General features: G+C 53.6%; 1 protein-coding gene across 1 annotated transcript in view; it reads right to left on the bottom strand.

Annotated features, from left to right (window-relative positions):
- Window positions 1–14,987, bottom strand: part of GRIN2D (glutamate ionotropic receptor NMDA type subunit 2D) — a gene marked incomplete at both ends in the record, with an annotated part of 31,974 nt that overhangs the window by 15,019 nt on the left and 1,968 nt on the right. The window contains 8 exons of the mRNA XM_080908587.1: window positions 3,832–3,992; window positions 4,911–5,140; window positions 5,252–5,377; window positions 7,281–7,434; window positions 7,946–8,114; window positions 8,366–8,577; window positions 8,873–8,987; window positions 12,578–13,197. Coding sequence (XP_080764713.1) covers window positions 3,832–3,992; window positions 4,911–5,140; window positions 5,252–5,377; window positions 7,281–7,434; window positions 7,946–8,114; window positions 8,366–8,577; window positions 8,873–8,987; window positions 12,578–13,197 — 1,787 coding nt within the window. The remainder of the gene's footprint in view (window positions 1–3,831; window positions 3,993–4,910; window positions 5,141–5,251; window positions 5,378–7,280; window positions 7,435–7,945; window positions 8,115–8,365; window positions 8,578–8,872; window positions 8,988–12,577; window positions 13,198–14,987) is intronic.

Below are 14,987 nucleotides of genomic sequence, written 5' to 3'. Positions count from 1 at the left end.
GAACCTGTCACCTGTCCCCACCCGACCCCCAGCCGCTTGCTAAACTCAGCACTTTCAAGTGAGGTGTGTCAGGATCCACAGCAAGTTCCAAACCCAGCTCTGAACTCACTGCTGCTGGTGTTCCTGAGACCCTGGGGGAACCAGAACCAAAGGGTCTCAGCACAGAGGCAAGTGGCACAGTCAGAAGGACCAAGTCTCTCTGGCCTGACGCCCGAGAGCTGAGACAACAGCAAAGGCCCCCTTTCCTTCCTTCCTTCCTTCCTTCCTTCCGTGTATGTGTGTTATATGTACATGTTTATATGGCTGTGTGTGCACATGTGTGTAGAAACCAGAGGTCAGTACTGGATGTCTTCCATCGCTGTCTGCCTTTTGCGTGTGTGAGCTAGCACGCTGCATGTGTGCCTGCGTAACTGCACAGAGTCCTGAGGAAGACACCGAGAGTAATCGGTCTAGCACGCTCTGCTTTTCTTCCCTTGAGACAGGGTCTCTCACCGAACCTGGAGCTGGGCCCGGTAGCTAGCACTGCACAGCGGTCCTTCCTGTCCCTGTCCCTCACACCGTTCCCGGCGTGCACGCAGGCACACCAAGATGGGGATCGGAGGTCCTTACGCTTACTTAGTGAATTGCTTCTGCCTAAGGTATCACTGCAATTCAGGCCAACAAGAGGGGAGGATAGGAGAGTCAGCCCTCATAGCCAGAGGCGGTGGAAGGAGCCATGAAGTTTAACTTGAAGATATATAGATATGGATATAGATATAGATAGATGTAGATAGAGATAGATATATAGATACACACACGCACACACACACACACACACGCACGCACACACGCACATATATATTTACAGTTATCTGCCAAGGTAGGATGGCCACCATGCTGGTACTTAAAGCATGAACTTTCCCATTGCATGGATCCGTGGAAAGTTTTCAGTGCCTGCCTAGAGCACCAGCATCATCTGTCATACGGCAGATGGGTTTAGGGAGAGGGTGAAGGAGAAGGAGGCGTCTTAGCAAGGGTTGATGGCCAGGGCACCGCACCACAGGGGACAAACCAGAGCTGCCTGATAAGAAAGTACTAGATCCCAAGGGAAGGCTGGATGGCTCCCTGAGAGAGTGGATATGGAGTCCACGTGACCCCAGAAAGAAAGGGTAGAGAGGGCAGAGATGGAGAGCCACCGGAGAGAACTTTCGCAGGCGTGGCAAAGCAAAAAGAAGAAGAAGAAAGAAGAAAGAAGAAAGAAGAAGAAGAAGAAGAAGAAGAAGAAGAAGAAGAAGAAGAAGAAGAAGAAGAAGAAAGAAAAGAAAACCCCAAAACGCAGGGCAAGGTTCCAGCTCAGCCTCAGTAGTGCACAGCCTCGTTCTCGGCCCAGATAACCACCTTCCCAGCTGCCCCCAGTTACAAGTGGTCACTTGGTAGGTTCTTAGAAAGACACACAAGCTGTACCATCGAACTGAACATGGGGTCCCCAATGAAGGAGTTAGAGAAGGACTGGAGGAGCTGAAGGTGTTTGCAACCTCATGGGAAGACCAACATTATCAACCAACCAAACCCTCCACAGCTCCCAGGAACTAAAACACCAACCACTGAGCACACACGGAGACCCATGGGTGCATATGCAGCAGAGGATGGCACTGTCTGGCATCAGTGGGAGGAGAGGCCTTTGGTCCAGTGAAGGCTCGCTTTCCCAGTGTAGGGGAAATGGCCAAGGCACTGAGGTGGAGAGGGCGGGTGGGAGAGGGAGCACCTTCAGGGAGGCAATGGGAGGGGGAGGAGGGATGGGACTGGGGGAAAGGGGATAACATCTAAAATGTAAATGCAGAGAATATCCCATAAAGAAAGAAAGAAAGAAAGAAGGAAGGAAAAAGACACACCAGTCTCTGAGAGGGCAGAGGCTGGCGGAGAAGAGCCCGCACTGTCACTCTTCCTTGTCCATGCTTGGTGCCAGGACGTGCTCCATGGAGCGGCCACAGCTTCCCTGTGACTGGGAAGGTCTACACTGCAAGGTTGGTAGAGCAGAAATGTGTACGAAGATTGGATCCTTAATGGCATCTTTGAGCTGTCCGGCTGGCCAAGCACTCTTTCGTTACCCTGTTTGAGACAGGGCCTCACCACCTAGTTCAGAATGGCCTTAAACCCACCATCTTTTAGTCTTCCTCCCCCAAGGGCTGGGGTAACAGGCTCGGACCACCACATTGGCTCCCTGGACTTGTTATCCTACAGAAAGCAGTGTGTGTGCCTTCTCCCCAGTCTCGAAGCCTAGCTGCTTTGCTGTTGACCACGTTTCTAAGCACAGGAACCACCGATCCCCCAGAACTGTTCTCTCACCACGTTTAGATGGGTGAATGGGTGAATACTTTTTGCTACAGAACTTTATTCTCGGGCCGACCCTAGACTGTGCCAGGTGGCGGCATTGCTTCTCTTGTGGCTCAACAATTCACTCGAGAGAAAGGGGTAACAGATCCAGCCGGGATGGCTGCTTGAGGTATGATCAAGAAGTGGGGGGGGGGGGGCGCACTGGAGAGATGGCTCAGTGGTTAGAGCACTGACTGCTCTTCCAGAGGTCCTGAGTTCAAATCCCAGCGACCCCCTGGTGGCTCACCACCATCTGTAATGGGGTCTGATGCCCTCTTCTGGTGAGTCTGAAGACAGCTGCAGTGTGCTCGTATACATAAAATAAATAAATCTTTAAAAAAAAGAAGAAGAAGAAGAAGGTGGGCCTGAGGAAGGTTCCAGATGGCGGACATCCTCCATACTAAGCTTCCCTATGCTCTCTGAGTGGAGAACAAGAGCTGCTAAGTCTCCTGTAAAGATGTCTCAGCACTTTGGCACGAAGCCAACCCTGATGGTCTCAGGGGCCACTGTTAATCCTCCTCTCCTCTGCCCTTTCACTCCAGGCCCATGCCCTTCAGCCACCTGGTCTTCCAGATGTCCCTCCGCACCAACCTCGGGGCCTCAGCGCATCCTCTGCCTGCAGGGCTCCGAGTCCCCCCATCCCCCAGCCCGGGTGAGCGCGCACAGGCTGTTTCCTCCCAGAAGCCCGCCCGATGCCCTGGCAACTGCGACCCCGCTGAGGAGCCCACTCTAACGCGCAGCGCCCACTTTTTCCGTGTTTGCTGCTCGTCCCCGTCACCTCTGAGAACCGGGGATGGTCTACCCACTGTCCAGCACAGAGAGGGGATGAGAAAGGAAACAGGCGCTGGAGGCTGCAAGGGAGAAGCTGCAGCCCTTGGGATACACCAGGCCAGCCCTCCACCGCTGAGCCACAAAGCAGGCCCCCAAACTAGGTTTGCCATTCTGGGAGCTGCACTTTGGGGACTGATTTTAACTTTAGCCCTATGATTTAAGGAGCTAACATTCAGAAAACAAAGATCACCTCCCAAGATCCAAGGATTCGTTGCGGAGTTCAGAACTGACGATAACGGCACAGTAACTCACAAAGACCCAAAGCGCTCTCTGGCCAAGGCTCTGTGCGCATGAACTACGTTTTTTAGTTGGTTTATTTTGAGGCAGGGTCTCAGTATGTCGTAGCCCTGGCTGGCCTGGAACTCACCAAGAGCTGCCTCCCAAGTGGTGGAATTAAAGGCGCACGCCACCACTCCTGACCAAACTTTGTTCTTAAAGCAAGGCGATGCCTTTGGGATCCTCACTGTGCACGCGAGAAACAGATAGAGCACCCAGTCAAGTGTCTAACGTTACAAAGCAAAGAAAGGGGTTCAGTCACCGCCCTGACTGTTCCAGGCCCCCTTAGCGAACCGCTCGAGATGACCTAAGACATGAGCCCGCGCCCTCCCCAAATGCTCTAGAGACCCCACTGCCCGAGTCTGCGCTGACCCTGCCTTGAGTTGCGTGAGCGCCTCCTCCACTCTGGGCTGGTTGTACCGCACCATGTAGCTGTGCATGTCGGGGTAGTTGCTTCGGATATTCTTCTCCGTGGACCCATTGGGCACCGTCCCAAACTTCAGAGGTGGGTATTGCTCCTGGGGTCGCTGGAACTGGAACAGAGGGAGGCGTTATTAATGTGCCCTCTAGGACACACCCAAACCAGGTGCCACTTTCTGGGGAGTCTGCAAACTAAGGGTCGGGCTCAGAGAGGGTGGTGACAGAGCCACATTCTCTTTGCTGGATCAGGTATGAGCGATACGTTGTGTTGATGTCCTACCTCTGAGGGCAACGCTTAATGCAACCTGTTCCATCTCTATTCCACAGTCCTCTAGCTGCTTGAGATGGGGGAGTTAGTCACTGTAGTCTCACAGTGTCCTTTATGGCTGCCACACCTACATGCCGCGGATGTAGCAAGCCAGAGTAGAAACGGAGAGGGCGGGCATTTGGAGTGTTTTGATGGGATAGCTTCGTGCATGTCGAATCTAATCAGTGAAAACTTGGTCTTGACTATATTGCTGTTCTTATACTAGACAGGGACCGACTTTGTAGCCAGCCTGTCGTTGGAACATATGAGCCTCCTGCCTCAGCCTCGGAGGACTGCCATTATAGGCATGCATCGCTAGCCTGAGATCGACCCATTATAGGCATGCATCGCTAGCCTGAGATCGACCCATTATAGGCATGCATCGCTAGCCTGAGATTGACTTCTGTATGTCCTGGTATCCAGTGTTATTTCTACTTTATTAGTCACTCATTGCTGATGTATTTTACCCAAGCATGGTATCCCAATGGATTAGCTGTGTCAAAATTTCGATCTTCACTATGGTGTGAGGGATACATCCCGTTTGGCATCACTGCTCCTGAGACACTGAACAACCTCTTCCCCCAGGAGTGTTTCAATCATTCGGCTCCTTTCAGAACCACCCATCTTTACTCTGGGGACCAGGAGGAGCCGGGTTGACTCCCACTGGGCGACCTCCCAGGAAACCCTCTGTTACCAGCCAGCTGGGCCCACCCCCTGCACACACCTTCCGGTCGCTGAGCCCCGACACCGTGTCCACGTACTCCTCCTGGATCATGAAGGCAGCCAGATTGGCTGTGTAGCTGGCAAGAAAGATGACGGCAAAGAAGGCCCACACCAGCACCATGATCTTGCTGGTGGTGCCCCGAGGATTCTCCACAGGCACCGAGTTGTTGAACACCAAGGCCCACAGCAGCCAGATGGATTTCCCGATGGTGAAGGTGGAGCCGCCGGGGCCTGTGGGGGGAGGGGCAGGACAGGACACGGACCTCACAGTTCATACCTAGCTCTACCCCAGGGCTACTGCGATATAGTTCTGTGTGTGGTCGGCTAAGGAAGGGGACTCACGTTTGCCCGTGGCCAGGCTTCGGTTATAGCCCACAGGACTGAGGTACTCGAAGATGAAAACGGTGACGGCCACCACGGTGAGACACATGACGAACATCATCACCCACACGGCAGGGCTGTAGGGCTCTGGGAACACGGGAGGCGTCAGCCAAGCCAAGGCTTGGGGGACCAGAGGGAGCCCAGTTGACTCCATCCTATTCTGGTCCCTACTTCAGGGACAGACTATGTGCACCTAAACTCCTGGCGGTCTTCCTCAAAGAGAGATCCTGTAACCATTTCTGTCTTCACCCCACCCCACCCCCCAGTTCAGCTGTCTACCATGTTCCCTACCCCCCCAGCACAAGACCTGAGTCCCCACCTCACCAGCTTTCCCTCAGGCCTATTCATCCCATGCGAGCCGCCACATCCATGGATACCCGGCCCCCGCATCCCTGGGTACTTAGCCCCCGCATCCATGGATACTCAGCCCCAGGCTGCACCCCTTGCTCACAGCCTTCCTTGCTCACAGGTGACAGGATCAAGGTGCCCCTGTTCCTTGATCTTGTCCCTCAAGGTCCTTGGGCCTGTCCTCCCCATCTCCATGGCCAGGAACAAGCATGGTCTCTCTGGAACCATCTCCCCAATCCCATGACCCTCAGGGGAAAGACTATCCCTCCTTCTGTCTCCTCTCTCTCTGAGGAGCCTTGCTCAGACTACCTAGAGCAAGGGGCAACTGACATGACCTGCTGGCCTTGTCCTCTTGCCCACTTCTGTGGTCCCAAGATCAGGACTTGGTGTCTCTACCCAATGGACCACAAAGTGGCTTCCTGGTCACACCCAGATCCATATCCATTGTCCCTGGCTGATGTGCTTCTGCACACCCCTGTCCTTTGTGTCCTGGATCTTTGCAGAAGCCCCCTCGCCAGCCTTCAGTCCCAGCACTTGGGAGGCAGAGGCAGGCCTATCCCTTTGTGTTCAAGGCCAGCCTGGTCTACAGAGTAGCAAGAAAGAAGAAAAGAGCCTGGCCTCGCCTGTCCACACCAGCAGCACCCTGTGCAGCTCTCTTCACCTCATTTCCTAATTTCCCATGATAGCTATTGGGGATGATCTAGTCTGTATCTCCCAAACGTAGGCAGCTCCTAGGAGACAAGAATTTGTCTGCCTTAGTCACTATGGTCTTCTAAGTCTTGGGTTTAATCCCCTGCACTGGGGAAAATAAACCAAACTAAACAAACAAACAAACAAACAAAACCCTACACATTTTTAAGCTGGGGTACACCTGGCCTCTCCTCGAACTCTAGAGGCAGGCAGAGACAGAGACATAAAAGGGTGGTTGGGTGTTCAAGGCCAACCTAAGCTACATATTAAGTGTATATCTTAAAACAGAACAAAACAACCAAAAATCACCTGGGGAGGTGGTGGCACACATCTTTAATCCCAGGACTCAGGAGGCAGACAGACTCTGAGTTCGAGGCCAGCCTGGTCTACAGAGCTAATTCTAGGACAGCCAGGGCTACACAGAGAAGCCCTGTCTCAACCCCCCCCCCCCCCCCCGCAAACAAACAAACAAAGATATTGGGATGGAGAGATGTCTCAATGGTTAAGAGTACTGACTGTTCTTCCAAAGGGCCTAGGTTCAGTTCCCAGCAACCACATGGCAGCTCACACCTGTCTGTCACGCCAGTCCAGTCAAAATGAAACAAAATCTTTAAACAAACCAAAACCAAACATCTGGCTGGGTGTGGTAGGACACACCTTTAGTTCCAGTACTCAGGAGACAGAGGTAGGCAGATTGATCTGAGTGCTGAGTTTCAGGACAGCAAGACTACTAGAGAGACCTTGTCTTAAAAACAAAAGCAACAAATGCGACAACAAACCCCCAAACAACTGTGGGTGCAAACCCAGGGTCAAAGCAGTGGAAGGCACTGCAGAAGAAGGCTCTCCAGCACAGGCTTGCTGATGTCACCTCACGGGACCCAGGACCCCACAGTGTTAAGAGACCGTTGTTCCAGCCTTGTCTAAATATGACTTTCCGTCATGGCTGGCTCACCGAGGAAGGCAGAGGGGGACACAGTGCCATTGCTGCGTGCCACCATGACGCTGATGCCCGTCTCTACAAAGGGGACGGAGAAGTCCACGATCTCTGACCGCTCCTCATTGATGGTGAGAGAGCCGATCGCCATGTCCGCTCGCTGATAGAACACCTGGGGTGGATCGAGGAGTTGGCAAGGGGGGCAGCTCAGAGGACAGAGGCCAGCGCTGGGCAAAGCCTGGCCCTGGGAGACAGTGATGGTGTGGGAGACAGGCTAGGAGGTCTGGTTGGTGAGTGAGGAGGGGAACAGAGGAGCAAGGGAAGTAAGGGGTAGAGAGAGCAGAAGAGGTCTCCTCTACCGACCCGCTGTCCCAACATCATTTGCCTAAGGCCTGGAGATCCAGACTTCATGCTCCGCCCCCTTCTAGGAATTCCACCCTCCAAAACCCTTTCCCCTGAGTTCTACCCTCCTACCCCGCCTCTCCATTGTCCTCCAAGGTCCCTTTCCCATATTGCCTCCCATAAACTGGCAATTCTCTTGGCCCTTCCCCAAGCATCCCCTGAAGGTGCCCTCAGCCAGCTCCTTTGGCCACGCCCCCTGCTCCAGGACGCCCTCCTCTTGGCCTAGATCCCTAGGATCCTCAAGATTCCTCTCCCACAGGTTCTGTCCCCGCCTGTCTTACCTCACCGATCATGCCATTCCAGACGCCATCGATCTTCTTGCCATGCTTGCCGTTGGTAACCAGGTAGAGGTCATAGCTGAAACCGATGGTGTGCGCCAGCCTCTTCAGAATGTCAATGCAGAAACCCTTGCAGCACCTCTTCTCCGGGCGGGGAGCATCAGGCGGAGGGCTGCGGGGAGCGACCAAGCTTGGAGAGGTTGGGGACCACTGTTAGGCTCTCCCATGAGGTCAGGGGCAAGCAGCTGTTAAAACTATGGGTAGTGCTTTCTTGGGAGATGTTGCTTAAGAATTTCTCCCCCCCCCCCCCCCAGGTCACCCAGCAGGAGGGCTGAGGGGCTGGGACCTGACCTGCTCTGTTTGGGGAGGGGGTGTAAATAAAGAGGAATCTGAGGCCAAACCGACTGGATCCGGGGCTGTCACCTGTGGGTACGGTTGAGCTGGCTCCGGCAGGGGACCGAGTCTCTGATGCAAGTGCCACTGATGGGGTCTGCAGGCTCTACAATGACAAAGGGTCTCTCCTCCAGCGTGGCCACAGTGAGGTGCTGTGTGTCATCCACTGGCTGCAGGAAGCGGCCATAGCGGGACCATAGAGGGTACTTGAGGCGGAGGGTCTGCTGTTCCCAGCTGCCCACCTTGGCAAAAACAAAACCAAAACAAAACCAAAACCAAACAAACGAAACAGTCATACTGCGGTGCTTCCTGGGAGCTTTCCTGCCCCTTCCTCAAACCAAGGATTGTGTTTCCCATCTTCCTCCAGAACCCAGATACCTTGCTCCTTCCTCCTTCAGACCAGAATCTGTGCCTTCAGTTATGACTTTCCATAACACGATGGAGTCTAGACCCGTGTCTCTTCCCTCAGGCACAAGGGTCCGGACCCCCAGTCCTCCTCCCTTAGACCCGGGGTCCAGGGTCTGGTTGGCCACTCACCACTTCCCATGTTCTGTCTCTGGTGAGGGAGATGACCACCAGAGAAGGGTTCACCAGAAAGCCATCCTCATTGAAGGAGTAGTCTCGGTTATCCCAAGTGATGTTCATGAAGTACCTGCCCAGGAGAAAGGGCGGGGGCCACATGAGGACCTGAGTTGGGTCCCTTGGTTGCTGAGCACCTGGCCTCTTTTCTCTTGACCACCCCCAGTTTTCACAAGTCCCCCCCTTAGTTACCAGGACCCCCAGGCTCAGGACCCATGCTCTTGGCTTGGTGTTGATACCTTAGAGTCATCGTATGCCATGGTTTTGCCTGTTTCTGAAACCCCCTCTCTGTGGGAAACACATCATGCCACCAGGCCTTTGAGGGCTGTACCCCTAGAAAAACCTGCCTCTCACCCTGACCAGTTTTGATAAGTTGTACACACTCATCCCTTCTGGGATGAAGCTCCCTGGGAAACTCTGGGTTCCCGATTGTCTTCATAGAGCCCAAGCATCCCTTCCACCGCACCGGCTCTCTACCCGTCTCCCTCCGCCCTATTCTTCTTTCCCCACCTCTCCTCCACTGGCTACAGTCTTCGCCTGGGCCTCCTTCCTGGATCCCTCCCCTAGGAGCCACTGTACCCCTCTAGCTGATTCCTTTGCCTCCCTTCCTCAAGGACAAGCTTTGGCCCCACCCACCTTCCTGGCTTTGGCCCCACCCACCTTCCTGGCTTTGGCCCCACCCACCTTCCTGGCTTTGGCCCCACCCACCTTCCTGGCTTCGGCACCTCAGCCTCTCATCTGGTCTGTGCTACGGGGGCCCTGTGTTTGCCAACTTTTGTTTCTCTAATCCTTGAGTCTTTCTGTAGGCTTTCCTCATGGAAAGAATGAATGCTCTCCATGTCTGGTGAACTTGCCGAGCGCCCTTAGATTGAAGCTGGCCTGAATCTACTCACATCCACAGAGATGGCTGAGGCCCCATGGCTCTGAGGCCTTGCCATTCCCTTTCTTTACTCAGACCCACCTATGTACATTGATTTAAAAGAAATGTGTGTGATTTATGTGCACCCAAGTGTACAGCAGCCCATGGAGGCCAGAAGAACACCCCATGTATATACATACATATATATATATATATATGCATATACATGTATATATGTGTGTGTATTTATGTGTACCGCATATGTACAGTGGCCTATGGAGACCAGAAGAGAACACTAATTGTGTGTGTGTGTTTGTGAACCACCCAATGTGGCTGTATGGGTGTTGGAAACCCAACCTGGGCCCTCTGCAAAAAAAAAAAAAAACAGCAAGTGCTCCTCACAGCTGAGCCATGTCTCCAGCTCCTCCCCATCCACATTATTTTAGCCTCTGAGTATTACGTACCTACTGCCACCTAACCCTCTGGACCTTATTTATTTGTTTCACATCCCCCATTTTATTTTCATCCCAGAGGCTGCCACCTGTGGATACTTTTTATAGGGACAGTTCTTTTCTGGCCTGTTTATTGCTTGTTCCCCTCCCCCACCCTCCCTCATTAGGCTGTTAGCTCTGTGAGAACAGGGAATTTATTTAAAATTTTTTTCAGTTTTTTTTTTTTTTTTTGATTGGGGGGGGGTGTCTCATTATATAGCTCTGGCTAGCCTGGAACGCACTATGTAGACCAGGCTGGTCTTGAACTCACAGAGTTCTGTCTGAGTGGTGGGGTTAGAGGAGTACACCACCACACTTGCTTTGATTCCTTTGTGCCTAAAGCAGTGCTTGGCACATAGACTCTCAGTAACAGGTTTCTCAGTGGATGGACATTTGGCCAGCAGTTCATTCCTAGGTCTCAGTTTAGGATCCTGCCCTCCAGGAACCTCCCCCCCACTTCTGCAGCCTGTCCTGGGAGGATGAGTGTCACCAACCAGTCTCCCCTGGGGATGCTCTTTTACAGTGCGACCTGTAGGTTCTAAAATTATGAGGAAGGAGAAAGCATGGATTAAGATCTGAACAGTTGCTGGGGAAAGTGAGCCGGAGCGGAGAGAGAACAGAGTCAGAAAGCCGAAATCAGGAGATGAAAGAGTCGACGGCCGGCACTTGGCCTCGATTTCCGGAGTCTCTTCAGTGTATGTTTATCTTTCCAATGAAGCCTCTTTCTCCTGGGAAAATCTAGACACTGCTCTAAACGAGACTGCTTTTTTTTTTTTTTTTTTTTTTTTGTGACAGAAACCTGTCCTGGTTGGGCAGGATTCCTCCCCCACCTTCCCCAAGGCTGCTGCTGTCTCCATTACTGTAAGTGTCACACTGTGTGGCCATTATTCCCATCCCTGTATGTCACCGCTTTAGGTCCTGGCATTCTTTGAAGAAATCTGTGGTCTTATTCATCCCTGTGTTCCCGGGGCCCAGCGTGAGCCCTAGTTCCTAGCAGGCGCTCGGTATTTATGAACACAGGATGCTTTTTCTCACCCTCTTGTTCTGGGGTCCTGATTCCCTGGCTTGGTTGTCCATTCTCCCCGCCCGGGGCCTCTCCTGCACCCACCACCTCCTTGCAAGGCTCATTCCTTCTGCTGTGGTCGCTGTGTGCACAGTGTCCCCACTCCCAAAACTTTAGGCACGAGAGATGCTGCGACACCCGGCTTCCTTCCAACATCACGGCGTGTAAGCTGGACCCGTGGCCGCGGCAAGGGTGCCAGCCTCCTTGGCAGCCCAGCCAGGGCGCATACAGGGTGGTTCTACGTTATCTAACGGTCAGCACCGCACAGGTGCTGTCCCATCAGAGTGGAAGCCTACCCAATCAGCCAAGAAGGAGGCTTGTACAACCAGTATGTCAGTCCTTGCTTATATGCGCCCTGGTCCTCCACATCCTCTATTGGTGCTTGCTCTCTGCCATGGCTTCCCCCTTCCTTAGACTAGGCTCCTTCTGCCTACACCCTGCTTCTACTGAGGAGAGTAGGAAGACTCTGAATTACCACACACAGCCCCAGTCTCCTGACAAGCAGGACTGCCAGACGCTCATCTCTAGGCTGTTATGTGACGGAGGGACAAAATTCTGCCTTGCACGGGCTGCTCGATCTCGATTATTGGGTCTTGTTATCACTGGGACTCACCTCATGGTGATTTGTTTTGTCCAGCCTGAGAAACTATCAATTGTCACTGTTTTTATATTTAACAAAACCAACCAACCAACCAGCCCAGCTCTGCCTATGAAAACATGGTAACCGATCAGTTATAGGATGACTTTAAAGGCAACCACGTGCGCGAGCACACACACACACACACACACACACACACACACACACACACGTACGCACTATTTTGTTTTAGGTATTTTAGCCTTGCCTCCATTTCCAGATTGCTGCTGGGATGGCGATTCTGTTCTACGATGGACTAAAATTATACGTTTTCCTTGCTTTGCTTTATTTATTTGAAACAGGGTCTCATGCAGCCCATGCTAGCCTCCGACTTGCTGTGCATACAAGGACGGACCCTGATCTTCTGCCTCCACGCCTAAAAACCCGGGACTAAAGTCTTTCACCACCAAGCCCAGCCTTAAGTTTACACAACCGGAAGCCATGAGGTAATGCTGACAAACTCTCTGTACAGAGGTGCTTTCCAGATTACCTGGCCGAACCCCAGAAAGGAGACCCAGTTGCACCCGTTTACAGAAAAGGAAATCGGAACCTGGCCGAGCTCCACACCCCAGCTCACGGATGAGTGAGAACTCCAAGTATCCCCGCCAATCACCTGTGCAGACTCTCCCCGCGGTGGGTGCGATTCTGGGCACGGCAGTCATGGCCCAGTTCCGGCAGGAAGCCATAGTCTCGCAGCAGGGCCTGGGCACCTCTGGCCACCACCGCCACACCAGCCGCCACTCGACGTGCCAAGTCGTCACGCCAGCCAGCAGAGCGCACAGCAAACAGCCCGGCAGGCAGTGGGGCACCTCCTGGTAGAAGAAGGGGCTCCCCAGGGACCCCGGAGCCCCCGCCTCCAGCCAGCTGGGGTCCCACCATGAACCAGACATAGCCAGGCCCAGTGAGGCCGGCCTCTTCTGCCGCCCGGAAAACAGGCTCTGCCTCCTCGCGGGCGCAGAAGAGCAGGCGGATCTGCGCGCTCACACTGCGGAGCTGGGCGCCCAGGACAGCCTCACCCGCCCCGGGGTCCAGGGTCAGCGCTCCTCGATGCTCCCAGCCCACCAGGCTGCCATCGGTCAGCACCTCGATGTATGACAAGAAGGCCCGATGGCCTGGGGCACGCGTGGTCACTGCCACAAAGGATGTCCAGTCGTACTCCTCGAGCACCTCAAAAATGACCTGCAGCTGTTGCTCTGTGGAGGAGCCGAGCTGCAGGAAGGTGGAGCCCTTCTCCTGTGGGAACAGGGGGGGACTAGTGAGCGGTCCATAGTTTCCTGAGCCAGCGCCACCAACAGCTTCCACTATGGCTGCTCACCAGGCCTGGCTCCTTCTCCTTCTGCGGCACTGGCTTCCTCTAGGTCACGTTTAGCCTTTCGGGTTCATCTACAAAAACCTCACCCCGAACCTTATCTCCTGCCTGAGGGCAGCTGTAGAGACCCTGAAGACCCAGGGTCTCACAGTCACAGGAGGAGTGCAGCCTGTGCCGCTTCCTTCCAGTCAGGACTCCCTATTTGGGTTTTGTATGGATGAGAAACTTATGGGGTGAGCTGCCGAAGTGGCAGCATGTGATATCACCACCATGAATTCATCCCAGGTCTTTCCGGTCTTCACTGATGCACAGTTGCAAAGAGCCAGACTACAATTCCCAGCATGCAGTGAGGATGCTGAAGGGCACTCTTCCTTCGAAATGGAGTCATGGCCCTTTAATTTCCCTTCTGACCCCATGTCCCCCATTTAGGTCTCTCTTACTGGCCTCTGCTCCTCAGTCAGAACCCTAAATAAATACGAGTGTTTTAATGATGTTGTCTTTCCCTTTCTGTCCCCTCTCTGTCACTTAGACCCGTGCCTGAATACCGTCTCCAGCACTATCCAACATGGTAGCCACCAGCCCTGTGTAGCTATTCGAATTCTAATGAAATACAACTGAAAAGAGAATATAGGTCCTCAGCTGCACCTTGCAAGTGCTCTGCAGCCACCTGTGTCCATCTTTGTCCCCGCAAGAGTTCAGTGGAATGTGCCCCAGGCTCTTATCTTTGGTTACAGCCTCTCCTGTGAGCTTCAGACAAGCCAATCCCACATTCTAGTCTCCAACCCCAAACCGGGACTTCCACAAGCGTCTCAGGGACCAGCATGTCAAAAGCAATTTCCTGACTCTCTTAAAGCCTTCTCTTTTCAGCAGAACCAGCCAACCTCCTCCCTCCCTCCCTCCCTCCCTCTATGATCTCATATATCATCACATAAAACAGAAGATGACCCTGAACTTCTGCCCTCTTGTCCCCTCCGGAATGCTGGGCTTCCAGGTACGCACCGCTACGTACCGGCTTACATGCAGGTGCGACCCAGGGCCTCATTCCCGCTAGGCGAGCATAGAGCAGCAAACGTTTGTTTCCCCTCATACTTGTATGCAAGCCACCTCCAGGACCTCCCTGCTGCTCGCTCTAACCCGGTGGACAGCCCCCGCCTGCACCGCCCCGCCTGCACCGGCCCCCCCCGCCTGCACCGCCCCCCCCCCGCCTGCACCCCATTCTCCACACTTGTCATAGCACTTGCTCTTGCCTAGACATCTGCAGCTCTCTAGCGTCCCTGTGTCCATGCCTATGACTTTTAGTTTGTTCTCCAAACAGCAACCAAAGGGACCGTTTCGGGATATTAACTGGAGCGCATCTCTTCTCAATGGAAAAACCTTCCAGTCATTCTGCTTTAGAATCAAAACCCAAGCACAGAGAGCCCTACGTGAACCGAGCCTCAGCACCCCTCTGAGCTCACCATCTTCCCAGCTCTCCCTCGGCTGCACATGCTCTGCCTTGTTTTCATACCTAATGCTTCTTCTACGCTTTGCTCTTAGCGGTTGTCCCTCCTGGAGACACACTCCCCGGCTTCTCCATGCCTAGCTGCCCTTCCCCATCCCTCAGGGCCTGTGCAGAGGCCACCTCCTCTTGATTACCATCTTTTGGAGCCTTAGCCTCAGTCATTCCTGCTTTCCCGTAGGGCGGATTTCACTAACTGATGCTTAGTTTGTCTCC

The sequence above is a fragment of the Micromys minutus genome, assembly GCF_963924665.1.
Source record: "Micromys minutus genome assembly, chromosome: 32".
Classification (NCBI taxonomy): domain Eukaryota; kingdom Metazoa; phylum Chordata; class Mammalia; order Rodentia; family Muridae; genus Micromys; species Micromys minutus.
This window is presented reverse-complemented; position numbering and strand designations above follow the sequence as displayed.